Source organism: Nestor notabilis, unplaced genomic scaffold (genome assembly GCF_000696875.1).
Source record: "Nestor notabilis isolate BGI_N333 unplaced genomic scaffold, ASM69687v1 scaffold19109, whole genome shotgun sequence".
Taxonomy (NCBI): Eukaryota; Metazoa; Chordata; class Aves; order Psittaciformes; family Psittacidae; genus Nestor; species Nestor notabilis.
In genome coordinates this window covers 11,068-38,518 of record NW_009944296.1, presented here as the reverse complement: position 1 = coordinate 38,518, position 27,451 = coordinate 11,068, and the positions used below count along the sequence as shown (strand labels likewise).

Sequence of the window (27,451 nt, the reverse complement as noted above, 5' to 3'; positions counted from 1 at the left end):
AAATATTTTCTCTATATTAAAACATAGAGTCTTTGGCTTTTCTAACAAGTTTTTACACTGTCTAGCATTGCTTTTTGAAATTAATTTTGCTTGTCCTACACATAAAGGAGTCTGTGACCTGATGATAGTGTCCTATTTAATATGTAGCTAACATACTACAATAGTGGAACATTTGTTCTTTCCACTATGCAGAACAAAATTTTTCCTATGAATGAATTATTACCTAATGTAATGGCAAGCAAGAAAGAAAAGCTTTCCGTATAAGCTTTTTATCGCTAACTTGTTGTTACAAGATAAACTAAATGAGTTTTAATTGTGCTTCCCTCGTGCAGTGTGTTTCACTGACAAAGACTCTAGCATTAGCATAATACAGTCTCACCATTTCTGCCTCTTGTAGTTCTTGTAATGCTCAAAAACGTGGTGCAGCAAAGACCAGAAAAAGCTTATTTTTTTTCCTTTTAAGTTTATGGGTACGATAGCATCTTGTGTAGTAAACTATTTCGTTCTTCCTGCTTCCAAATATGGTGGTTATCTTGAAAAGATTTGAAAAACAAAATAGAGGAAAAATCTACAAATGAACAGAAGAGGCAGAGCAAATCTGGAAAGTGAAACTGTTTGAACAAGAGACCGCATCATGTATGCCCTTAAATGCAGGAAGAGGAACTTCAATTGTGAGTATGTGTGTGTGCACAAAGTCAGAATGAAATGTAACTTGTATTCATGGTTCTAATTCTTCTAGAGATGGTGGAGCCAGGACAAGATCTGTTGCTTGCTGCTTTGAGTGAGAGTGGAATCAGTCCAAATGACCTATTTGATATTGACTCTTCGGACGTGGTTCTTACAAGTCCAGCACCAACTCCAGCTGTTCATTCATAGGTGTTTGCTAGAAGACAGAAGAGCTTCTTTCTACCTGATGTACTGGGGGGTGGGGGGAGGGGGCAGGAAGGGGTGTCCATGGCCAATAGTTAACGAATGTGGAGTTTTCATAAATTTCTTGTTCCATAGTAGTGAGAATGGAAAATGACTTGTTAATTAACTTTAAACTCTTATACAAAAAAAGCAATCTGAAATGTACTGTTCAGGTCAGTATAAACATGTATATACTTCTGAGCATTAAAGGGCAGCCTGCTGTCATGTATCCATGGAGAACTCTAATACCACTGGAGCCTAACTGCTCTCCTATAAAATGTGCAAAAAAGTGTCATACAATATGGTGTTTAAGCTCCATGACAGCATTCAGTTATTTCATAATTGACCATTTCAGCCATTCAGCCGTAGACGGGGAACAGCAGTATGTTGAACAACGATATCACAAAACTAAGTACATTTTTATCACAGTTAACTAACAAAGTGTGTACGTTTAACTTCTCTGGATGTGAAATCGGCCACTTGCTGGTCTTTATTTTCAGTGAAACCTTTGTTAATGGGCACAGTTAAGGACTTCCCCATTAACTTCCCTGTTCTGTGGGTGGATATTTATTCCTAAGGTTTTTTTTCCCTGCTAATATGAATGTTTCCCGATGCTTGCTTTCTTTCCTCTGCAGTCAGTGCCACTTAGTGCATTAGAACTAGGCTTGGAGACTGAGGCTACAGCTGCTGTGAAACAAGAACCAGAGACTGTATCAACTCCAGCCTTATTAAATGTTCGGGTAAGGACTGGTACTTCAGGGTTTTGTATATGTACTTGTGGTGGGTTAACCTTGGTGGGACATTAGGTGCTCTTTCACTCCCCATCCTCAAGTGGATGGGGGAAAAATGATGCAAGAATTGTGGGCTGAGATAAGGACAGGGAGATCAGCAGTTAGTGTCACGGTCAAAACAGACTTGACTTGGGGAAATTAATTTCTTGCCAGTTATCACTCAAGTAGGATAATGAGAACTGTGTCTCTGCTGCTCCTCCCTCCTCACACTCATTCCCTGCTCCAGCAGCTCCTTCACAAACTTTTCCAACATGGATCATTCTCAGACAGCAGTTCTCCACAAACTGCTTCATTGTGGGCCCTTTCCATGGGGCGCAGTCCTTCAGGAACAGACTGTTCCAGTGTGGGTCCCTTCACGGCTGCAAGTCCTGCCAGAAAACCTGCCTCTCTCCATGGGGTCATGATGTGCCTGAAGGACACGCATCTGCTCTGGCATGGGGCCCTCCAAAGGCTGCAGGTGGACAGCCTGGAGCACCTCCTCCCCTCCTTCCTCACTGACTGTGGAGTCTGCAGAGTTGTTTTCACACATACTCTCACTCCTTTCTCCCAGTTGTTGATTGTTGACAGTCCTTCCTCCTTTCCCAGATACGTGTTGTGGTTTAGACCCAGCCGGTAAACTCAGCACCACGCAGCCACTCGCTCGCAACCCCCCTTCTTCCTTCTGGGTGGGATAGGGAGGAGAATCAAAAGAATGTAAACCCCCTGGGTTGAGAAAAGAGTAACTAAAGTATAATACTACTACTAATAAGGGAAATAACAAGGGGAGAGAATATAAAACTAAAAGGGAAAAGGGAAAAAAAACCCAATAAACACAAGTGATGCACAGTACACTTGCTCAGCACCCACTGGCTGATACCCAGCCTGACTTGAGCAGCAATCTATCACTTCTGGGTAACTCCTCCTATAGATCCCTCCCCTTCCCTTCTGGGTGGGATGGGGAGGAGAATCGAAAGAATGTAAACCGCATGGGTTGAGAAAAGAACAGTTTAATAACTGAAGTTCAATGTAATATTACTACTAATAATAATAAACAATGATAAGGGAAATAACAAGGGCAGAGAAGATAAAACTAAACGGGGAAAGGAAAAACATCCCCAAAACAATAAACACAAGTGATACACAACACAATTGTTCACCACCCACTGACACATACCCACCCTGACCTGAGCAGTAAATGGTCCCTTCAGGGTAACTCCCCCCAGTTTATACACTGGGAATGATGTGCTGTGGTATGGAATACCCCTCTGGCTAGTTTGGGTGAGGTCTCTGCTCCCTCCTGGCTTCTGTGCCTCTCCTCATTGGCAGAGCGCGAGGGACTCAGAAGTCCTTGGTTGGGATAAGCACTGCTCAGCAACAACTAAAACATCGGTGTGTGTTATCAGCATGTTCTCAGACTAAAGCCAAAACACTGTACTGCCTATGATGGGTTCAGCCTTGACCAGCTGTGGGTTCATCTTACAGCAGGCTGGAACTGGCTCTATTGGATATGGGGGAGGCTTCTGGCATCTTCTCACAGAAGCCACCTCTGCTACCTAACCTTGCCACATAAACCCAATACAGCTTATTAGTAAAATGTGACGAGAGGTGGGACTGTAAAATACCACTTGGTCATCATCTCAATTCTACTTGTATTGAGACTGTGAAAGCTTAGCAATTGTGCAGATAGTGTATGTATTTGAAATTCTCTTCAGCTCAGGGTCTCTGTGCCTGCAGTAGTTATGTCTTGTACCCAGGCAATGAATCCTTCATCCTATTTTATATTTCCTTTAAAATAAATTGTAAAAATACCATGCAAAAACATGTACAGCAATGTATCAATAGACTGTTCTTGTTCAGACTGTTGTGCTACAAGATAATTACTCTTAACATCTTCAGCATGTTATGTGAAGACATTTCTTATTACAAGTGTCTTAAAAACTGGTGACTTCTGTCCTCTAGATGAAAGGCTACTAAAGCCTGCTCCTTTCCACTGTCTTCTGAAAATTTCCCTGTTTGTTTTTGTTGTTAGCAACCACCATCCACCACAACCTTTGTGCTGAATCAAATAAATCAGCTTCCAACTTTGGGGACTACACTAGTGATGACAAAAACAACACCTGTTACAACTACAAGGCAGACTATCACTGTAGCAAAAATCATTCAGACCAGCACAACTACTCGTCCCTCGGTTGCAGCACCAGCAGTTCGCAATGCCTTGACCACTGCACCTTCAAAGGACCAGATTCAGCTGAAAGACCTGCTAAAGAACAATAGTCTTAATGAACTCATGAAATTGAAGCCACCTCCTAATATTGCCCAACCAGTAGCAACTGCAGCAAGTGAGTTTTCTTTTTAATTCATTTTTTTTATAGACAAATAGTGAAATAACAGAATGTGAAGGTCTTTGCACATCTTGTATTTTCATTGATTAGTAGAATGTCACAGTAAAATTAAATGGTCCAGAAAACCAGATAAATTCTGTTCTAACTGGAATAGTGTTAGAATTCAGGGTGAAGTAATACAGAAAGGCTTTTAAAAATAACTAAGCTCTTGATTTACTGTAAGGAATGAGGAAGATTTACATTTTTAGACTGCAGTTGGCAAATTGGTAAAATTAATTTGTGAACATTACTGAAGTTGATGTAGCTATCTTGAGTCTACATCACTTTCTGTTCTACTGTATAGTTGCTGTGGAACTATGACAAATTAGTACTTTTTTCCACTGTCTCTAAGATGTACTGATTTTATAGGCGGGGTTGGAAGTAACCTATTTTTCCATATGCATATAGAGCATGCAGTAGATGAAGCTATCTGTTAGGACTGAAACAAAAAGAAGAATGTGGCTCTCTTTCATTGCTTTCTGTTACTGAGTGGTTGACAAAATTGAGACACCAACTGAAGCTGGAGTGGGGGGTGAAGGAGGGAGGAAGAGGAGGGGGAGAAGGTGAGAAAGTTTTATAGGACTGACTTATCCCCTTGGTGCTAGATGAAAAGTCACAGGAGCAATAAGTAGTAGGTAACATCAGCGCACAATAGCTGTTGTAGTGGCACAGCCACAGAAAGTAGTTGTATCTGTAGCTTCTGTATTAAGTGAAAAGGAGGCGTGTGACTTCTAGAACTGCATTTGTAATCTTATTTGTGTCCTTGTGTTTCTGGATCTTTCTTTGTGGTTATAAAAAACCAAGACAAATGCTTGTAGAAAATTCAAGGGCAGATCAGCTCTTGGAAGGAAACATGGGCTTTTCACATAATTCAGGCAGCAGGAGTTCTAGATTGTAAAATTTTAAGAAGTTAAATTATGCAGCCTCTTTGAGGGAAACTTTATTTGTGCAATTGTCTTAATTGTTTTTTAGGGACAATTATGCTAAATTTATTACATGCATTGACTGTCAACGTGATGGAAATTTGACAGCTGCTCTCAATGTTTTACATCTACCCTTGTGTAAATTGATTCTGTTCTGTATGAGCCCTATTGCCAGATGCTTCCAAATGTGACAGAGGACAGGAAAGTTAATAAATTATCATCTTGAAAGATCCTGCTATAAATTTTAAACTATTGAGTCCAAAGTGTTGACTTTTTGTTTTATGGATATAACTGTAGTTTCTCCTGAGGTGGTAAATGTCACTAGATCAGGTAATCTCATTTCTGTTGAAACACTGGACTTTCTGGTTTGTCATGAAACTTCAAATGCTCACAAGATGGAGTTTCTAAGTATTATGTATAGATTTTGCCAAGGTCAAAATTATTTTGAGTATTGAAACTAACACACAGCTGGTCACAATATCACTGTTGGATGCAGTGGTATTGCATGAGAAGCTTCTTCAGTCAAAGAAGTAACAGGATTTAAATCGTGTTGAGATACTTTAAATCCTTGCTGAGATACTTTTTTAATTTGGACAAAACCAGTAGCACACTGATGCTTCAAGACCACAATAGACATTTTAAACTTCTCTTACCGCTTATTAAGAGGATGTTTATTTGAGTCAATGTTTGGAGGCAGTTCCTGTAAAACACAGCTTTTCTTTTGTAGCTGATCTAAGCAATGGTGCCGTGAAGAAGGAGGCTTCCACAAAAGAGGTAGCAAGAATATGGATAAATGATATTAAAATGAGAAGTTTTTCCCCTACTATGGTAAGTAGTACAAATGGTTAATTTGCCAAATGTCTATTTTAGTGGCCACAACCCCCTGTGACTAATTTTGGTAGTTACTCATATCTGCCTTTTGTGTGGTGAAGTTATCGAGTGCATCTGTTTGTTCACAAGCTTTGTTACTGCACTAGATGAACACTTGGTTAGATGATTAAAGCCAACAGCTGTGTAGAGCAGACTACCTGTATAATAAATGACAATTCCAAGAAATTACTGTCCTTAACAAGACCTCGTTGTGTGGATAAAGGGTGTGCTCAATTCAAGCTGATAAGTGTATCACTTGCTTTGTGTTTTAAGACATTTTCTTTTAAAATATCCCTATTCGTGTAGGTAGCAGTGAGGAAGCCAGAAGACTTTCTCTAGCATTGCTGACCTTCTGGTCAGTTTCATTTAAGATGTAATTTGAGTGTCATTCAATTTTCTAAATGTAATAAAAATACATGCTGGTGCTGTAAACACCCGAGTTTCAGCATCTTCACTGAGAGCTAGAATCAGGCTGCAGTTTGTGATGGACAGTGGTCCTTAGTGGCTGGCACACAGAAGGATTTTCCAGGTTACTTTTTTATATTAAACATTAGTAATTGTGGAATATTTTTGATTTGCCATCTAGTGAATACTTTAAAATATTAATTTATTGATCAAGATCACAGTACAAAATGGATGGTACTCGGATTTCAGAGAGTACTGGATAGAACTGTGGTTACTGTAACTGTTCCCTGAAGTTGTGAAATTATGTAATGAATGTGGAACTGCAGGAGACTCCATGGGAGCACTTGAAAGTTGGGGTTTGGCTGTTAACTGTTGCGTTTTCAAGGCAGTTTTCTTTAAGTCATAATTTGTATTTAATATGCTGTAAGAAGTGTCCTTTTTAACTCTGTTTATGTGAGTTTGGAGTTCTCTGACTGTCTTTAAAGGATTGTTCAGAGTACAGTATCTGCAGTTGGGTCTGTAGTTTTCCCAGCTGCTCACTGGTTCACATAGTACATGTGTTAGAACATTCAAGTCCACGTTTGCACTCATTTCATGTGTTAATTCCCAGGATACAGACTATGAGCAATGTGCAGTTTGACTAATGCAGGTATTTCTCTATTCTAGAAAGTGCCAGCAGTAAAAGAAGAGGAGGAACCTGAGGAAGAAGATGAGGAAGAAATGGGCCATGCAGAAACTTACGCTGAGTATATGCCAATAAAACGTACGGCCTCACGTTTCATGTTAAAAGGCTGAAATGTTTTGTGAGCTAATTCATTGCTAACTCTATAGTTACTAACACCAAAAACCAGATAGGTTACTATCTGAATCAAGTAAAAAAGACCTGAATTTGTTGTGGGTTTTCCTAGGAAATTTTTCTCTTCTATAATGCTTAGGTTTGAAGGTATGCGGAGTTTTTTAATTGAAGAGGGATTCTTTAGTGTATCTTTGAGCAGTGCTTGTTTCAGCAATATGATCCATGACCCAAGATGAGGCTTTTTTTTACCTGTGTAAAGATGGTTTGTGCCTCAGCAAAGGAAATTTTGTGAAGGGATTAAGTGATCACTTAAGAATCTAGTTTGAGTCTTTTGGTGTTACATTACCCTAAGCACATTCTTCCTGCATTGTTCCTGGCTGACTTTAGAGCTGTTTAAAACAAAAAAGTGAATCTTTTACTGCTGGTAATGGCCATCTCCTCTTTTTTTTTTTTCTTTCCTCCTTTTTATTGTAATGGGTGACAAAAAGCTGTACCTTGTTTCCTAGGTACATGGCTGACCTGCTGTAAAAGGAAGGCAAAAAGTTTTGCATGGAGTTTGTAGCTAAATAGTTAATTTTTATTGTCACTGATGAGATCTGTCAGCAATTAAACCATGTCTGTTCTAAATCTTTTCTCCTCTCATACTGCTTAAAAACAGCACTATATAAATAGTGTGAAGAATGTTGCTTTTGTGAGTCTGGCATTTTGAGGCTGCCTCTGGCCTTTTGGGAAGACAAGGTTCAGACCAGTTCTCAAACATGTCAAGTACACAAATACTTTAATTTTCTATTAACTGAATTTTATCTAATTTCATAAAAATTGGGGGAAGGTGGTGAGAATAGAAACAAGTTTAAGTTTGCAGTTCTTCAGATTCAGGTTAATGTATTCCTTTATGTGATGCAGTTTAACTCTTGACGTACTGTTTTGATGAAATGTGGTGGTTCTTGCCTTTGCAACAGACAATTGTAGTTTGTTTTGGTAAAAATCATACCAACAGAACTCTACTGTGTGTTCATCTTCTCCCTTCTTCCCTCTCCCTTTTCAACCAGTAAAAATTGGTCTACGCCACCCTGACCCGGTAGTGGAAACCAGCTCATTATCCAGTGTAACTCCTCCTGATGTGTGGTACCAGACATCAATATCAGAAGAAACAATTGATAGTGGCTGGCTGTCAGCTCTGCAGCTTGAAGCAATCACTTATGCAGCCCAGGTATGGGAGACATTAGTACAGCTTAAAAGCTAACATAGAATCTCAGATGAAAACCTGCTCTCTGACAAGTGCAGCTATGTCAGTTTTATAAGGAGATAAAGTAAGAAGAGCTTAAAGGTTTGAGTTGCATTAGAAGGCATCAGGTGAGCTTCAGATAAATGTGAGGTAATACACCTAGAAAAGCTGTCTAAGCCACTTTCATGGTGCTGATCTCTCTGAGTCTTAAAACTCAGGACCTCTTAGTCATTACTTTTATTTCTCTGATATAACTTAGTGGCTGCAGTAGTAGCAGGCTAGGAAAGCCAACACTGTTTGGCATCATTGGGAAGGGTATGGAGAACAAGACTGGGTGTTATTTTGCTGCTGTATTAAACTTCAGTGGGCCCAAGTGACATGTTGTGCCCTCTGCATGTCAGGAAGGAGAAGGTAGTGAAGTTAGAGGGCAACTAAAATGGTCATGGGAGGAAGAAGTTTCCTCAAGAGACAAATGAGGCTGGGGCACTTTGGAATAGAGAGGAGAAAAATTAAGGGGCATGAAATCAAGTGTATGTTATGAAGAAGGCAGTGGAATCCCACAAAACAAGAATGGAGCAGAACTTGGTGAAAGTAGTAGGAAATTGGTTTAAAATGGATTCAAGAACATGTCTTTATGTGTCTGGGTCTTGCTGACACAGATGGCTGGGGGGTTGCATATCAGTGGGTTAAGAAAAGCAGCCCGTGTAGTAGTAGACACTAAAAGAGTTACAGATGTGTACAGCAATTTTACAGCAGTTCTAGGTGCTGAAGGGGATAATGGCTCGCATAAAACAGTTCATAGGCTCATATGTTCTCCCTAAATAAAATCCCTTCTTTCTGCTGTCAGGAGGCTGGGTGGACCACTGGTCCCATCCAATAGGATGTTTCTTATGTTTGCTCGTTTCTGACAATCCACAGTGATGTGTTCTGGAGAATGGGTGCAAGTTTTTTGTTCTTTCTCCTACAGCAACATGAAACATTCCTGCCCAATGGAGACAGAGCTGGATTCTTGATAGGTGATGGTGCTGGTGTAGGAAAAGGAAGGACCATAGCTGGAATAATCTATGAAAATTACTTGTTAGGCAGAAAAAGAGCAGTCTGGTAAGTGTGTCAGGATTTGTCAGAGCAGACACTGTAGTGACTATAGTACTTAAATTCAACGTAATCTGTTCTCTGACATGTTCTAGCAAGTGCTTTGAACTTCTGCTGTAACTTACAGAATATACACTTTGTTTTCTGTCTTCAGGTTTAGCGTGTCAAATGATCTGAAATATGATGCTGAAAGAGATTTGAGAGATATTGGAGCAAAAAACATATTGGTTCATTCATTAAACAAGGTGTGGAAACTTTTTACTATGTACAGTTGAGGCAAAACTTTAGGTACGCTTGTGTGACGAGTTGTGCATGTTGACTGTTTTAAGAGCAAGAATGTACTAATTTCAATAGATTTGCTGTCTAGGTCTTGTTTGACAGGCCTTAATCTTGGGAAGAACCAAACAGTGCTTTAAGTTAATCATGTACATAGGCCCCATTTTAGGATTAAGTCTTAGCATGTGATGTTTTTAAAGTACTATTCAAACCACTACTGCTGTTACTAGGAGAGTATTTTCTAGAAGTTGAAATATTCTTTAAATCTTTAGACTTTGTAGCATTTGCATTCTTTCTATCTCCCAGCACACATTTTATTTATGCTACATTTTGTATGTAATACTTGAATAATAAGCTTCCTCAGTAATTTATTAAAGCAGCAGTGGCATGTGCAGTTATTTTTGGTTCCTCTTCTCAGGATTAGCCACTTAGATAAATCGTGAAGTGTGATTACTGGTTGAATTCACTGAACTTACAGTTTGCTTTAAGTTGGTATCTTTGCTTTGTGAAGTCTGAACTTCTAAAATACTACTAAATGCTTTCTAAAATACTAAAAAAAAGCCTTAGAAATTGTCATTTATGGTGGTAGTTATAAATACACTTGACCCGTTAGCTCTAAGGGATGCATTGAAACTACATCTTAATTGTATTTAAGGAAACCATGTAGTCAAAGAATGTAGCTGTTAATCTTTTGAGGCCTCAGATCTAGTCTTCCATAAGTATGTATTTAAGACCTTGCATAACCCCTTAACCACATCACCATATGCCAGCCATGCCATCATCATGATGTAGGGATACAGGTGGTTCAAAGTGTACACACTTTGCCATTAAGACCACCAGAATCCCTTAATCATGTGGTAGGTGAGATTTCTTTTGTATAACTTCTGTAATTTCTTATTTCTGTTGCAGTTCAAGTATGGGAAAATTTCTTCCAAACATAATGGAAGCGTGAAGAAAGGGGTCATCTTTGCTACCTACTCTTCTCTTATTGGGGAAAGTCAGTCTGGTGGTAAATACAAAACCAGGTTAAAGCAGCTTCTTCACTGGTGTGGTGAAGACTTTGATGGGGTCGTATCCTTTATCTGGAGTTCAGTTGATTGTAACCAAATTGCTGTTTAAGCTTACATCTTTGAAGATACTCCTGTATTTTTGTTTGCTGGTATTTTTAGGTGTTACTCTTTATTCCTGACAGTAATTGATTGTGCTCATGCTTTGATATTAGACTTGAAGCTTTACAAACCTCATGCCAAATCTATTACCATCATATCGCTGCCACACAGCTCTGGTGCAAGAGTGAAGCTTCTGCTTTCTCTACAAAGAACACATAAAATACAAGTGTCATGTTTAAGAACCTTAAGCTTGCACTGAAATTTTCTCCAGTGAATTCTTATAATTCTGAGTATCGACCACATTTTAAAGAACTCAAGTGCTGGTAATTGTGCTCTTAAATACTTCCTAGCTAAATATTTTTCCTAAGGCTTTTAGTGAAAAACATGACCAGCATCTCTTTGAGTTTAGCATTTACTGCTGCCACCTATTGTGATTACCAGATTTCTGGTTTAGCTGTGGGACCAAGTGTTTTTCCTTAATTACAGTTCAGATTGTATTTGATGAGTGTCATAAAGCAAAGAATCTGTGTCCTGTTGGTTCCTCAAAACCAACAAAAACAGGTCTGGCTGTACTGGAACTTCAAAATAAACTTCCAAAAGCCAGGGTTGTTTATGCCAGTGCCACAGGTATGTACTACCTGGTTTGCATTAAATGTCTCTGTATGTTTTTACTGGCACTGGTACAGAGTGTGTTCTTCTCCTAGGTGCATCTGAGCCAAGAAACATGGCATATATGAACCGTCTCGGAATATGGGGTGAAGGAACTCCTTTTAGGGAATTCAGTGATTTTATTCAGGCTGTTGAAAGAAGGTAATGTTTCAAAGAGCTATAGCAAGAACACACATGGTTGTGGTTGACTGTGCTTTCCAGTTCCTTCGTCTTCACTCACTCCTAGTGCTCTGCAAATTTGTCCTGTCACACTTTAATTTCTGCTAGATTTAGAAGCTAGTATCAATTTATCTTATGTGTTGAAAAATGGGATGTTTTTCCTGCAGTCAGAAAAGTTTGAGGATCTTTAGAAGCTTGCTGGGAAAAGAGCCCTCTTAAAATGTAGGTGTTATGCAATGAAAATACTTTGATGCTGATCATGAAATCACTCTGTATGTACTGAGTATGCTCAGTTGATGTTTCACTATATGCAGAAGCCCTCTAATGTTTATGCATTCAGCTTAGGCAGTTGAACAGGAAGAAGTCTTGCTCTTATGCTTTCTGGCATAAGAACCTAGTTCAGGAAGATTATGTGTGCTGTTGCAAGGTGCTTTGTATTTCAGAGCTTATTAAGAAAACTAAATGTGAGAGGTCAGTAGAAAATGCAGCTGCTACATTCTTTTGTAGGTGAGCATCTTAATATATTATGTTTTGCCTACCTAAAAGGAATTTTAAACACTTCAAAATGCTGCAGTAGGGCTTAGTATGCATCTTTTTGTGCAGCATCTACATGATGCATGACTTTTCTAGACTCTGCAAGTGTAGTCTCCACTTCATTACTGAGCATGTATTCAATGAGCAATAATGAAATTACAGGCCCAAGCTTGTAAGTTAGCTTTGCAGTTGACTTCTGTGCTCTCAAGGTATTGCTAAAGGTGTGTTGCTGTTGAAGAGGATTTAAGTTACCTATAAGCTTAATTGTTTTAATACCACCATAAATCTGAATAGCTTAATACAGTTTATTATTTTAAATCTTCAGTGGAGTTTATAAAATTGCTATGCAAGATTGTTATATATATGTATTTGAACCAACAAAACTATCCAGTTCCAGTTTAAGGTACTGTCTCCTAATGCATGCCAAGGGAAAAGTAACTATTTGAGTGTTTATACCTCTTGGCATACACTTAATACTCGAAAGGCAGGGATATACTTCTATATGAAGGCTAAATTTCAGGACCCCCTGATTGGATGTGTTTAAACAGAGCAGGACTAATGATTTTGAAAACATATCCCTTCCCATTTGTAAGCATGTTATTTTCTTCTAAAGCACTTCAGTTGTTTTGGTTGCTTTGGGTTCTGGTTTTGTTTTGTTTTTTTAAAATCCTTGCTCTTGAAATTTCTAATATTGACTTAATTTATTCCTTTATTTTAGAGGTGTTGGTGCCATGGAAATAGTTGCTATGGATATGAAGCTGAGAGGAATGTACATAGCAAGACAGTTGAGTTTTTCAGGTGTAACTTTCAAAATTGATGAAGTTCTGCTTTCACAGGAATATGTGAAAATGTACAATAAATCTGTGAAACTGGTAAGAATACCCTTTTAAATTTGCTTTCTGTATTGAGTTCTGAGAGGTTGAAGTTACTTGGTTTAAACTTGATTGCACCTGAAATAGCCTGTTGAGAGACAGGCATGGTATCTTCTTGTCTCAGTGTAAAGATTTCTCCATTTAAGTCTTGGCAAAAGCTGCTAATTCTTGTTCTGAGTCATGAAAGCTGCATCTTCCAGTATCTACCAAATCCACTGCCTTCTAGTAGTACTCTGGAGCTTGGTCATTGTTGCCTAAGATAAAGCTGCTCACCTACTACCTGTATTTTCTTGCACCAGTCCTCCCCCTTTAGGCAACTGAGCTGAGAACAAGCTGCAAAACATTAGACAGGCTGCATGCTCTTCTTCATTGAAGTGGTGCTTGTAGTTAAACAGTGCAGGGGGATAGTTTTAATCATGTGGCAGATCAAATCTAAAGCATTGAAGCTTTGATTCCCTTTTAATGTTTTTATTTATTCACCTGTGTGTTATCTTTTAATGATGTTCTTAATTGTCCATATGCTCAGCTAAGTGTCTTTCTCTGGAGTGCATGTTCCTAGAATCAGAATAGTTACTCCTTGGGCCAAGCTTAAAGTAAACAGGGTCTTTGCCTGCTTAAGAGGTGCCTAAGCATGACTTAATTCATGTTGTATAGCTAAAATTTGTCTGAGAGGTGTAACAGCTTTAAACCAGCACTTTTTTATGAATGTTGTTTAAAAGAATTGCTAAACTTATGTCCAAGGCTTACTTTACCTAATCTGGAAACAACTGCTATATCACAATGTTGTAGAAACAAAGGCAGTGGGGATCTTGCTTTATGCTTAATTATGGGCAGTGCTCTTTGCTTCCTTAACTGGAATGTATTCATGGAGAAACTGAATAATTAGAAAATACTGTATGTTTGCACTGTTAGTAATGTAAATGTATCTGCTTTTCCTTATGAGAGTAATTCTCTCCTGAATTTGCTAAGTTGTAGCTGTTTTCTTTTTTGTGAGCTTTGTTTGATGTATGATGACTTTCCTTGACTTGCAGTCTTATGGCACTGTAACTTTAAACGTCTGTCTTTATTTGGCTATTAAACAATGTACCTGTATAGCCTTGAAATGTGACATGCAAAGCCAGTAACGTTTTCTTCCTCAGTGGGTCAGTGCTAGAGAGAGGTTTCAGCAAGCAGCCGACCTTATCGATGCAGAACAACGAATGAAGAAGTCCATGTGGGGTCAGTTTTGGTCAGCTCATCAGAGGTTCTTCAAGTACCTTTGCATAGCGTCTAAAGTGAAGAGGGTGGTGCAGCTGGCTCGGGAAGAAATCAAGAATGGGAAGGTAAGTTGGTCAAGGCCTGTATTTAAATGTCTTTGTTAAATTTATTTGTAAGTATCTTCAGGCACAGTAGTAGACATAGTGGCATGATTTTGTACTTTAAGGTATTGAAGCTATTTAATGAGTAGAAATTTAGGCATAAGTAAACTTGCAAGTCAGTGATCTTATTAACAATGACTTGTGTTCACTTGTCCTTTAGTGTGTTGTTATTGGCCTGCAGTCAACAGGAGAAGCAAGAACATTAGAAGCTTTGGAGGAAGGTGGTGGTGAACTGAATGACTTTGTTTCTACGGCAAAGTAAGCCTGAACTCTTAGAACAGTCCTTTCCAAAACTAACCTTAATCCAGTGTAGTGTGTTTGTCCTTTCACGTGTAAAACATGCATCAGTGCACAGAAACTTGGGTAGCCCTTTGTACCAGTGTTCTTAAGCTGCCTGTGCATAGATCTGACAGTATTGCTCAAGTGAGCCATTGGTTAGTTCCTGGTTCTGCTGGCGTTCTGAAACGGTGTTCTCAGGTGTGAACAGCTGGTACTGTTCTACTCAAACTGGGAGGAGGGGAAGGCTTGCAAAATGAATTACAGTCATGACTTCCCTCTCCTATCAGATGAGCCAGATCCAATCCTGAGACTGCCTTGCTGAAGATCTTAATAAGTTAATCTGTCATTTAAACTCTAAGCAATAAAAAAATGGCAGTAGCAATACCATTTGATACAAAAAACATACTTAACAAGCTGTAAGTAACAATGCTGTAAAGTAAATGTCTCCTGCTTTTAAGAAGGTGACAGATACAGCGATATGGGTGATAATGATACAGACTCCTTGTGTAATAGCATTCACAAGGAATAACTCTTCAGAGAAGCCAAGCAAGCTGTGAAATTTTACAGGTTTCTACTTCAAATAAATGCAAATTTGACTGAAGAATCCTTTTTTCTTACACAGAGGAGTATTCCAGTCTCTTATTGAAAAGCACTTTCCAGCTCCTGACAGGAAGAAGCTGTTTAGCTTGTTGGGAATTGACTTGACTGCTCAAAGTAATAACAATTCACCCAGAGACAGCCCTTGCAAGGAGAACAAAATAAAGAAACGGAAAGGTAATGCTTAAGTTCCTGCACTAATGGCAGATGATTTTAGAGCTGCCTAAGAGTGAACTCTGGGAAAAATACGGGACTGCAATTATCAGTACAGTCATCCATGAAAGAGCACGTATTAAAAGTCTGTTACAAGACTTATGTTAGAAACTTCCACTAATAGATTTTTAAACCTCTGCTGAAGCATTATAACCTGTAAATTCTGATACTACTTAGCTCAGAATTGGGTTGATCTAGTATGGGACCTATTCCCAAATGCCTTGTACCTGTCAGACCACTTCCTGATGCAGTTACACAAATGATTGCTTCCTTTTCCTTGAGGCTCCATAAAGAGATGCCTAAACCACCCCCCTTCCCAAGTTGATTATTTTCATACTGAAAAGTAGGTGATCATAAAGAAACTTGGGAGAGAGGTCTGACTTAAAACTTAGGCTCTTTGAAACATTTCTGTTTTCAGAAGCTGAATATTTCTCTAGTTTGTGTGCAGTGGTGGTAAAAGAAACCTTGAAAGTAAATTACAAGATCTAAACTAACTTTTCCTTTTCTTCTGGGGTGATGGTGATGATGGAACTAGGTGAAGAAATAAGTAGAGAAGCAAAAAAAGCTCGCAAAACAGGTGGCCTTGCAGGTAGCAGCTCTGATGAGAGTGAAAGTGAGTCTGATGCTTCAGACAATGAAGAAAGTGACAATGAGAGCTCCAGATTTTTGAGTTCTGGAGATGATGATGACTTCAACCCGTTCAGAGATGAGTCCAGTGAAGATGATGAAGATGGTAAGACAAGTTTTTAAGTGTTTCATCAAGCAAGTAGCATAACTTGTAGAACACATCAAGAACATGCCAACAAAGTTTTAAGTTGCCAAGCAGGTATTCTTAATTGTGGTGCCGGGGAACACAGGGGATAGCTCCTCCTAGCGTGTCCCCTCCCAGCACCAAACAAACTGTGATTATATCATTGTTCATCATAAATATTCATAACATCATATGCATATTTATGAAGTTGCTTATACACAACATCACATTTCTAGACCGTTCTTCCCCCATGCACACTTTATTATGGTAATGGTCTTTGGGACCCCTGGTGGTCGTTTCTTCATCACCTTCCTCTTCATCACCTTGTCCTTTGGCTGAACTTCAAGTTTGGAAAGTCTCATCGTCAAGCCAACACCACTAGTCCAGATCTGGCTGGTCCTGGTGAAACATTTACCCAAGATACTTTCTCACTGTCATCTATTACAATATCTTATTTTTCAATGTCATCTATTACAAGGCCACAAAGTCTAACTGAATTTAACTCTTTACAGAAAATTTGTACTTCCTTGTCTCAATAGTAAGCATAAAGTCTTGCCTGACCATTTCAGTGAGCCAAAACTTAGTGCTTGTTAAGCTTTAATTCCGATGAGACTGGAATTGATACTAGAATTCTGATTTGTATCTTCTGCAAGTAGATTTTTACACACTGGAGTTGAGGCATTTGTAATGAGAATGTAGTTTTTTCAAAGGAAAGCATGGGGTTGTTTTTTGGTAAATGCTCAACTTTTTCAATATAACTTTATTTAACTCTAGATCCCTGGTTAATTAGAAAAGAGCATAAAAAGAATAAAGACAAGAAAAAGAAGAAAAGCATAGACCCAGATTCTATTCAAAGTGCCTTACTAGCTTCTGGTCTCGGATCAAAACGACCTAGCTGTTTTACTTCCACTGTTGGTACCACCACCTCTAGTACCAACACGTCAGGTAAGAATAAGCTTCTCTGATTCACTTTCTTAGCAGTTAGAAAGTGGAATTTCTAACTCTTTAAGAGTGTCTCTTAAAATTTCAGCCAACAGTAACACAAACAGCAGCTTTGTAACAAGTCAGGATGCTGTCGAAAGGGCCCAGCAAATGAAAAAAGAACTGCTTGATAAACTGGAAAAGCTGGCTGAAGATCTTCCACCAAATACACTGGATGAGCTTATAGATGAACTGGGTGGTCCTGAAAACGTTGCAGAGGTAGGTTGGTGTTCACATGCAGAAAAAATCAATGTTTTTCTTTCTACTGTAGGCATACATTATCTGGCTGCAGTAAATCTTCCTTCAAGGTTCCATGTATCCTGTGTATCTATTAAAGGGAACTTGTTTTGTCAGTTTTAGGCAGTAATTTCCCAGGGCTAAGAGTACAGGTTACTTTGAATGCTTCTGAATTAAGTGAAACTTGGAGTTTGTATTAGAATACAGAGAAAAGCTCTGAATAGGTAAGCAGGTTATTTCTGAGACTGGTAGTTTCTAGCTGGGTAAATCATACTAGATTTTTTTCTTTATAGTAGTATGTTTCTCTAGCTGGAGTCAACTTGAAGCTAATATATATAAAACAGAGGCAGCTTTAGTTCATCTTCCTAGGTAATGAAGATTAAGAACCTGGATAACAAAACTGCATTAGTGAAAAGTCTCATGAATTACTATCTTTTTCTCAATAACTTTAGAAACATGTCTTTAGTAACTAGCTACCTGTCTGTCAGGTAGCAAAATACCATTGTCACTGCTTCTAACAGGGTCTTTCAAATCACAATCTCAGCTGTCAGTTTAGTTTCATAGTATTCTTAGTGAATTCCTTATAGACAGCAGTGTATAATACTCTGTCATTTCTACATAGATATGCTTTGTTATGCTTTTGGTTCCCTGAGTTACTTCAAGTGTTCCATAAAGCAGATAATGCCATCAACCAAAAATAATCGAGGTTCTCTAATGCAGTTTTGCACTTGGAGTAAATTACCAAATGTATTTTATGGTTGGTATATGAATAAATAGCATCATTTTTGAAGTTTTTGGTCATGTAATAATTTTGGTGTTGCCATAACAAGCTTGTGTTCCCTTTTGCTTGTAAAGATGACAGGCCGCAAAGGGAGAGTCGTGAGCAATGATGATGGCAGCATATCTTATGAGTCAAGATCTGAACTTGATGTGCCTGTTGAGATTCTGAACATCACAGAAAAGCAGAGGTTCATGGATGGAGATAAGGTAATCCTTAAATACCAGTTCAAAAACCTTGCCAGATGCTGTAGTAACACTGATTAAGTTATTAAAGTTTTGATTCTACCATTACCCCACAGTGGTTTTTTAGGTACACTTAAGTGCTAGAAAGCATTTTCTGCTCACTGTTGTGTGTTTTGTTTTTCAGTCAGTACATTGAGTAGTACTGTCTTAATACGTGGCTGCAGCATGCTTTAAAGGCCAGGCTGTAGTTTGGGTGGCCACAGAGTCCTGTGCTTGAGGTGTGTACACATGTACCAAACTGAAAGCTTTAAGCTGGTATTGTAAACCAGCCTATGTTTAAGAAGTGATAAACCCTCCACGTATTTGTGATGCCTTTATCTGGAGTACTGTGTACCTCTGCTTAATGAAATTGGGAAATGGGGGGAAAACCACTGACTGACTTGGTGTGAAAAAACTTTCAGTGAGGGGCTGAGGGCAAAGGTGGAGATTGTTTGACTTAACAAGGCTTGAGAAGTAATGCTGGGAAGAGGGACAGCTTTTGTCCTTTACATTGCACTCTGAAAGAAAATACTGACTGGAATAATGGTAGAAGTGAAGGAGGAGGGGGAAAAAACCACAAACCTTTCCTGTGGTTCATTTGGGACATGCTACCACAAGAGGGCAAATCAAGTAAACATCGCTGTTGTGTGAAACTTCTATGGGCTGTTGGTACACTTGAGAGTAGATACTCATGTTCCTGTGACTTGTGCACAGGCCAAACATTTACATTCTTTTAAGGCAAATACATTCAGATACTAGAATAGCCATATCCTATTTCTTTACAATGTCAGCAGCAATGTTTTGTCTTCTCTGTGCTGCTTGCTCTCAGAACAAGTTTCCCTGTGTCCCTCCCCTTTTCCTTCTGAAGTGCAGGCCAACATCAGAGAAACTTGCCCTTTGGAATGGCAGAACTGCGGCATGCTGCCTTTCTTCGTTTGCACAGAAAGGTGTTGCTGAAAAGTAAAGTGCAAACCACTCCTTTCACTCAAATTTGTTAGCATTTCAAACTCTGATAAAGGGGACCAGACTTTTTCTCCCCTCACACCCTTCTTTTTGCAATAGGAAATCCAAATAACAGTGAAACCATTCCAGACCCATGTTAGTAGTGATTGTAAAGTTAAGTATTTTAGACATTGAAAACTGAAGCTTGATTTTTGAATTTATTGCTAACTGTGACAACTCCTTTCTTAACCAAAGAACATTGCCATCATCTCGGAGGCTGCCAGCTCTGGTATTTCATTGCAAGCAGACCGCAGAGCCAAGAATCAGAGACGGAGAGTTCACATGACTCTGGAACTGCCGTGGAGCGCAGACAGAGCAATACAGCAGTTTGGTAAAGAACCTTTTTTGCCTCCTTTCCCTGGCAAACTCAGTAGCTGAATTTACTTCTAAATCATAGAAAATAAGATTGACTTAAGGACCCTTCCCATCTCCTTTACCCATGAACAGAATCAGCTTTATAGTCATAGCTGATAGTCTTGAAAGTTTTGAAACAAAGCTAGTGAACAGACTTACACTGCAGCTCAGGGTTCTGTCATGTATCAGGTGTCTTTGTGAAAGCTGACACAACTGTAGAGCATTCCTCTATAACCTTCTGTTGGCTGTGCTACAGCAGAAACTAATTTTCAGTGGGATTAAGTTCTGGCTTTTTTCTTTACTCCTCACAATTGATAGTTTATTAGAAATATTCAGTGAAGTGGAATTTGTCTAATGTATGTGCTTCTACTTAATTATCCAGGAAGAACTCACAGGTCCAACCAAGTGACTGCTCCAGAGTACGTGTTCCTAATTTCTGAATTGGCAGGAGAGCAAAGATTTGCATCTATTGTTGCAAAAAGACTGGAGAGTTTGGTAAGATTGTTTCAAGAAGTCTGGTCCTTCATTTGAGAAAACATAACTTAGGTTTCCTTTTCTTAAAACTCGATTTAATAACAAAGATGTGTCTTTACAGGGAGCCCTCACCCATGGGGACAGACGGGCTACAGAAACTCGAGACCTCAGCAGATTCAATTTTGACAACAAGGTGATGGTTCTTTTTCAGTCTGAAAGTTCATGCTGTGGTGCTTATTCCACACATCACAAATGACCTGTTGAGGAGGGATTTCTTTTGTCTCCTGTGAAGTGTTTTACCTTATTACTTCCTTCATAGGAGGCCTCTTTCTGAGATAGCAGTATGCATTCTTAGTTCTGTTTGCAAAGCCACATGGAACACAAATATGTGTGTAAATTTCTTTACTGTATTTGCTTAAGTCTCAGTCACAAAGATGAATTTAGCAATTCTAATTACAAATTAAGACTGGGCTGTTTATAGAGCGTAGTTTAAAACTGGAGAGCTAATAACCAGTTCCTTTGCTACTGCAGTGAAAACAACATTGTGAATTACAGATACTTGTTAAACCATGTGTGCTTGGGCTGAGGCACAGACACTGGATCACATTGTTAGAGCAGCTTTCTTTTTCTTACGCAGTATGGCAGAAATGCTTTAGAGATTGTTATGAAATCCATTGTGAACTTGGACTCACCAATGGTCTCGCCTCCTCCTGATTTTCCTGGAGACTTCTTCAAAGGTAAGTATAATTAACTGGGTGTAATTGCTCCTTTTTGATCTCCACTGTGCAGAAAATGCAAATCATTCTAGAGATCAGCTGGCCCAGGTAGGCTCTCACTGGATGTTACTCCTGCACATGTTGCTTGAATATTGAAGTCGTGTATGAAACAAGATACATGAACTCTGAGTATAAGGCATGTTCTGTATCTGTTTGGCCAAAATATTACATGCAATTTGTTAACATCACTTTCTTCACTTTCCCAGTAGCTGTTGCAGTATCTTGTTCTGTGGCCTCATATATGGGCCCATTAGTACTTTTCCCTCTCTGCCTGTGCTTCTTGGAAGGACAGAAGGCAAAGTTCTGTCTTGCTTATTGGTGTATTAGACATTGCAAGTAATGTTTTTTGAGGAGCATCAGAAGTTTTGAAATTGGATCCTGAAACAAGATTGCTACACAAGCTGTCCTTTCACCTTTGTGCTTCTAGATGGCAAAGTAGCTGTGATCTAACCTCTTTCTTTTTCCTAGATGTCCGTCAGGGATTGATTGGTGTAGGCTTGATAAATGTAGAAGACAGATCTGGAATACTAACGCTTGATAAAGGTACTGGTGCGATTAGAGTATCTTTACAATGTTGCTAGGAATATTGTATATCATGATAGTGGATTCCTAGCAATAGAATTGAAGCTGTAACTATCTAAAAAGTGACTTTTTGGGAAAACTTCAGAACGGTTTCCTCCTTTCTGAACAAATGGATTTAATTGCTCTTTTTGAGCCTCTTTGAATGCTGATTGAGAGCTTGTTGTCATCAAACTTAATCTTTGTTGACCTAATGTGTATTTCTTTTTTCCTTTTTTTTTTTTTTTAAGATTATAACAATATAGGGAAGTTTCTGAACAGAATTCTTGGCATGGAAGTCCATCAGCAGAATGCTTTATTCCAGTACTTTTCGGACACGTTAAGTGCAGTTATTCAAAATGCTAAAAAGAATGGAAGATACGATATGGGCATCTTGGGTGAGTAAATCAATTTATCAGTACTCTTGTACTCGAGTAAGAGCAGAGAAGCAGAGTAACTCTATCCTTTCCTTTTTAAGATTTGGGCTCTGGGGATGAGAAAGTGAGAAAGGCAGATGTTAAGAAGTTTTTAACTCCCGGATATTCTACCTCTGGACACGTAGAACTATACACAGTAAGTTAAATCTGTATCTTCTTTGTATAATGAAACTTCCTTGCCAATAAGGTTTTTTAAAACATGGCGGTTGGCTAAGAGGGGAGGTTCCTGGCCTTTCACTGGGCAATATTTGATTCTATGGTTCTTTAGTTCCTGTGTCTGTAACCGTTCCAAAGGCTTTTCCCATTCAAATCTCTCTGTGTGGCTCTCTTCTAGATCAGTGTAGAGAGAGGAATGTCTTGGGATGAAGCAACTAAGATCTGGGCAGAACAGACAGGTCCAGATGATGGATTTTATTTATCACTACAGGTAAGATTCTTCTGTCTCTTGGATTATAATCAGAGAAGGTTTTGGGGGGCTAACACAATACTTCCTATTAGTTACTGATCAGTTCTGCAAAATGCTTTCAGTTGTTACATTAACATTCATGTTAAGTTTGTTTCCAATGCTCATTATAAAGCATTCCTTTTTAGCTGCTCATGGTATTTTCTGTTGGGAATGGGAGCCCAGATTAATAGCTCTTACTTAAACCTGCATAAAGAAACCAGATGCTTTCATTGTGAGGAAAAGCTGTGAAGCTGATGTAGATTTAGTGATAGTGTCTTCTAAAGGTGTCCTTGTTATTACTGGTTGTCTGCACACACATGCGCTATTACTCTGAAGAACACAATATAGAATTACTCAAGGCAGATACTGTCAGCATGTTAAACTTAGAAAGGTTTTGGTTTTTTTCTTTCCAGATAAGAAATAACAAGAAAACTGCTATTCTAGTAAAAGAAGTGAATCCTAAAAAGAAGCTTTTTTTAGTATACAGACCAAATACTGGGAAACAACTCAAACTAGAAACATGTGCAGACCTGAAAAAGAAATATAAGAAGGTAACCATTAAAATTATGCTGGCTTTAAACTTTTCTAAGTTTGAAAAGAATTACAAGGACTTTCTTTTTCTGGTATTTATGTATCGTTCTGGCAAGTTGAAAACTAGGCTTATTTTTCCAGAGTGGAGCTTGTAAATGGGTCTTTTAGAGCAGATTTATATGGTTTCTTCATTCCTATATCCAAAGCTTTCTGAATATAAATAATCTGTGGTGTGGTAATGGAAAAGGAAGGAGTTTTAGGGTCTAGCAAGGAAAAGTCTTGTTTCTATGTAAGGTATACAAACATGCTTAAATAAGCAGGTGTGTACAGTGTATTCTAAGCGAAGATTCTGAATCCTCAGCTGGTGTTTTAAATGCTGTAATGGATTATTAGAGGTGGGAAAAATACCTTAACACTTAAACAACTTTATGGGTGTGTTTTTATTTGTTTTGTGTGAGCCTTGATGTGTGTTACTTCATTGTTATTTCCACTTGGAATGACTTTTCCAGGTACCTTCTGAAGATGCTCTGCCACACTGGTTGGAGCAGTACAACTCTTCTGCGGATACCTGCACTCATGCTTATTGGTTAGTATTTGTATGCACATAGATACTTAAACTGTCCACCTCAACTGCTTCTGTCTTCTGTTACTCTTGTGCAGTCTGTTTCTTCCTTAAGAAAAATTGTCCTATGACCAGTCAAGTGACCCAGCCTTTGAGTGGAACAGGAAGCTTTCAACTTGCCCTTAGGGTCCTAATATATGTTAGATGAGTGTGATAAATACATTAGCATTCCAGTAGAAGTATAATGAAATTAGCTTGTGCTTTAAGTATTATCGTGGTAGGATAGTTCAAATGTTATCTGGAGGAGGGAAATACTTGTACTTCAGTGGAGATGAGCTAGATGTCAAAACCAGCTGTTCTTGTGCTATCTCCTGTGTGTCTGAACTCAGCAGCTGATGTCTTAATTCCTGAGGAACAGCACAACTAGTAGAAGTTTCAGATTCATATTGGACTTTCTGAAACATACTGATCTGGTGCTAGTTTCACAGAACATACTCTGGTTTTCAGGTGGTGTAAATGAGTGGTATCTTTGACTTCAAGCTCTGTACACTTTGAAGATGTAGTCCCAAAAATTCTCAAAGCTTTACCATTAGTGACATGCTGTAGATAAAGCGTCCTTCCCTTACTGTGAACTTGCAGCCTCTGCTCAACGCTGAATACATGTTAAATAACTTGAAGTCTCATTTTTTAAGTGAATTGGATGCTTTTCTGTTTGCAGAATTCTTTTGAAGGCTTTTTTCTGTCTCCTATAGGAGAGGCAATTGTAAGAAGGCAGGCTTGGGATTAGTGTGTGAAGTGGGACTCCGCTGTCGAACTTACTACGTCTTGTGTGGATCAGTATTGAGCGTCTGGACAAAAGTAGAAGGTGTTCTAGCCTCTGTGAGTGGTACCAATGTGAAAATGCAAATCGTTCGTCTAAGAACAGAGGATGGGCAGAGGATTGTAGGTAAGTGGCTCATCTGCTCTTTATTTCCATCTTGGAGTAGTCACTCCGTGTTGAGAGTCACACAGGAGACTCTTACAAAGATGCTTACAAGAGAAAAGGCACCTCAAGTGTGTATGTTGGGAGGGGCAGAAGCACAACTGTTGAAATCTGTATTTGTAGTAGAAACACTGTTTTAAGTCAGGTTAAGGAAGGAGGAAGTTGTTTGGGTGTTTTTCCTCACCCAGGCTTTGGAACGCTTATTCTCCCAGTTCTTCTGATTTACTAGGAACAAAAATGTCATATTTAGCCTGTTCCAGCCAGGCTACCTTTGAAACCATGAGGGCTCCATTTTTTTCTCCCCCCACTCCTGCCAAAGAACAGTAATGTTGGGTTTTGTCTTGTGTTTTGAGCTACTGAAAGTTGCATTTAATCAATAGTTTAGGATGACTTTAGGATGATTCTGCCTTGTCTTGTTGAACCTCTTGGTGAAGCCCCTCACAGCAGGTACCTCAGAGGCTGAACTATCCCTATTTGTTTAAATGTGAACTTCCTGTGGATGTGCAGTGTTAAAGCAGCTCCTACTCCAGCAACAGTTTTCTAAGATGTTGAAACTAGGTACTTCATATTTAAACTTTCAGGGTGGTGGAACTCCTGTGAGACAGGAAAGCAAAACCAGCTGACTTGTCACTTTATGTGGCAGCAAGTGATGTAAGAGTAAACTCTGTCTTCAGGGGAAAAATGGCAACTTCTTCCTATTGCTTTGTGGCCTGAAGGACCAAGTGACTTCTGAAGATGATTATTAAGAAGTAGAACTTGCAGCTGTGCTTGATCAGACGTTGGAAATGGTCACTGTTGACCGTTGCACAAATGAAATGGAATCATCAGCCTGAGGTTTTAGTGACCGTACTGTTTGCATGCTCACAAAACACTTGATCTGTTGCTGTTTCCAGGTTTGATCATTCCTGCAAATTGTGTATCACCCCTTGTAAACCTCCTGTCGACGTCAGACCAGTCGCAGCAGCTTGCAGTACAACAGCAGCAGATCTGGCAGCAGCATCACCCACAGAGCATCACCAATTTCAACAATGCATAAGAGGACAAACTACAGGTGTTGACTTTGGTGTTTTGAGGAAAAGGCTGTAAAAGCATATCACTTGCATAAAAATCAGGGACAGATTCCAAAGAAATATAACTTTTTCAGTTCAGTTGTGTGCTCTCAAATACTTTGAGAATAAAGAGATCTTACAAGGTTGGTAGAACTGAAAGCCAGCAGTTGTTTATGGTGGTGCATCTGTCTTTCCTTATGCTCTCTGTAGTGCTTCCTGTTTGCTTTTACTTTTGGCCTTTTAAGCTACAAACCACAATTTGTTTGAAAATGCTTGAAAATCCCCAAGCAGGCTTTATTTTTATCTTGTCATACAGTGCTCAGGGTTTAACGCAGTGCATCAATGCCATTGCTGTGGGAGATATCCTTGAATGCATGTATTGAGTATATATATAGAAAATATATATTGGGTTTTTTCTCTTCAATTTATGAGTTTCTAAAAGCATGAAACCTAGAGGTTGCACATCATGCATTCAGGTTCCTTCCCAGTTTCTGTTTGACAGTGCATGTCTTTGGAAACGGGCATGGACAGGATAAACACACAAGACAGGAATTCGGAGAGAAACACAATCTTAGTTGTACAGCATTGGTTATTGCATTTTTATAGTGTTTATACCCAGGTGTTGCATTTTTTCTGGTTCTCTCCTGGGGGTTATATATTTGAGTCTACAACATGTTCTTTTTGTGATAAAACATCTTAAATTAAAATTAGTTCCTTTTTAATGTATTAATGGTATTCCTAATGTGTACTGCGAAGGCGGCTGGATGCCTCTTTTCCTTCAATTGAAGCATTTCCTTAATCCGAGGTGGTTACAGAAACTTAAGTGCAAATTCACTTCCATCTCGCACACAATCTTCTATTTTTTACTTCATTAACGTAATTTAATTTGTCACTTGTAAGATGAAACCTACTTGAGCTGTAAATTAGAGAATGGGAAACACTTGAGGGTTCCGCTGTATGTGCTGTTTCTGTTACCCAGTAACTTGAATACTGTTTAATATGTTGTAAGACATTGTAGAGTTTATCTGGAGCTGTTTAAAAGAAATTGTAATGTACAAATGTGAATAGTCACTTATCTATAATATGGGTAAGTTTTGTTTTGCCTATAATAGTAGATGTTTATAAGAAAGTGAAGGACAATGTTTGTCATTTCTTGCTTGCACAGGTTGCACTATTGAAAAATTGAGATTGTATAAACCTGTCCAAAAAAAAAACCCTACAAGATAATGATCTTGTAGATGTCAAATAAAAGTTATTGTACTAACAAGAAGTGGAGTCTTGTGTAGGCAATTGCTGTATTCCAAAAAGAACTAACAAGTCTGTACCATTGGAATTCGACAGGACTTGGCATGTTCCAGTCTGCTTGAACCAGGCTTCTGTCTTGCAGCCCAAATGTCTCAGCTGAACTCATTAACGAGGCAAGAAGTCAACTCTGCTTAAACCTGGATGCATGCTTTTAAGGGAGGCTCACCTGACAGAGCAGCACATCCACCGCAGAGGTAGAGTATGTCACTTGTGCAAAGGGTGAGCCAGGTACAGGAGTCATGAAGAGGGAGTTAAGGGAGCCAGAAGTTCCACAACTTCAGGCTGAAGTGAGTCCCTTTATGTGAATTACTGCACTTGAGGTTCTGTTAGTGCTGCCTGGGCTGGCACCGAAGGGTGCTGTTGCAGAGGCTCTGTCTGCTTTCCTCAGCTCCCAGCCACGAGTGCTGGAGGGGATGAATCCCCCCCACATGCTGGTCACTAAATACAGATCCAGAATAAATGAGCATGTTCCTTATTGCTGTAGCACCTGCTACACCTCTGTAAAGTACTTGCACTGCAGGCAGTAGGTGTTTGGGAGGGGTTTAATCTTGGAGTAGCGAGGGGAAGC

At 39.0% G+C, this 27,451-nt stretch overlaps 1 protein-coding gene across 1 annotated transcript; it reads left to right on the top strand.

Annotated features, from left to right (window-relative positions):
- The first annotated feature begins 741 nt into the window (after positions 1-741).
- Positions 742-26,848, top strand: SBNO1 (strawberry notch homolog 1 (Drosophila)). The gene is made up of 31 exons (XM_010022378.1): positions 742-869; positions 1,541-1,649; positions 3,709-4,018; positions 5,711-5,811; positions 6,925-7,021; positions 8,104-8,264; positions 9,247-9,380; positions 9,526-9,616; positions 10,557-10,718; positions 11,248-11,383; positions 11,461-11,566; positions 12,837-12,990; positions 14,130-14,312; positions 14,509-14,606; positions 15,250-15,401; positions 15,973-16,170; positions 16,963-17,133; positions 17,219-17,388; positions 18,262-18,393; positions 19,606-19,741; positions 20,147-20,259; positions 20,360-20,431; positions 20,876-20,975; positions 21,483-21,557; positions 21,824-21,970; positions 22,051-22,145; positions 22,344-22,436; positions 22,868-23,005; positions 23,495-23,571; positions 24,300-24,493; positions 25,423-26,848. Exons 1-31 carry the CDS (start codon positions 742-744, stop codon positions 25,563-25,565), a joined length of 4,176 nt encoding a protein of 1,391 aa, XP_010020680.1. The 3' UTR covers positions 25,566-26,848.
- Positions 26,849-27,451: the final 603 nt, after the last annotated feature.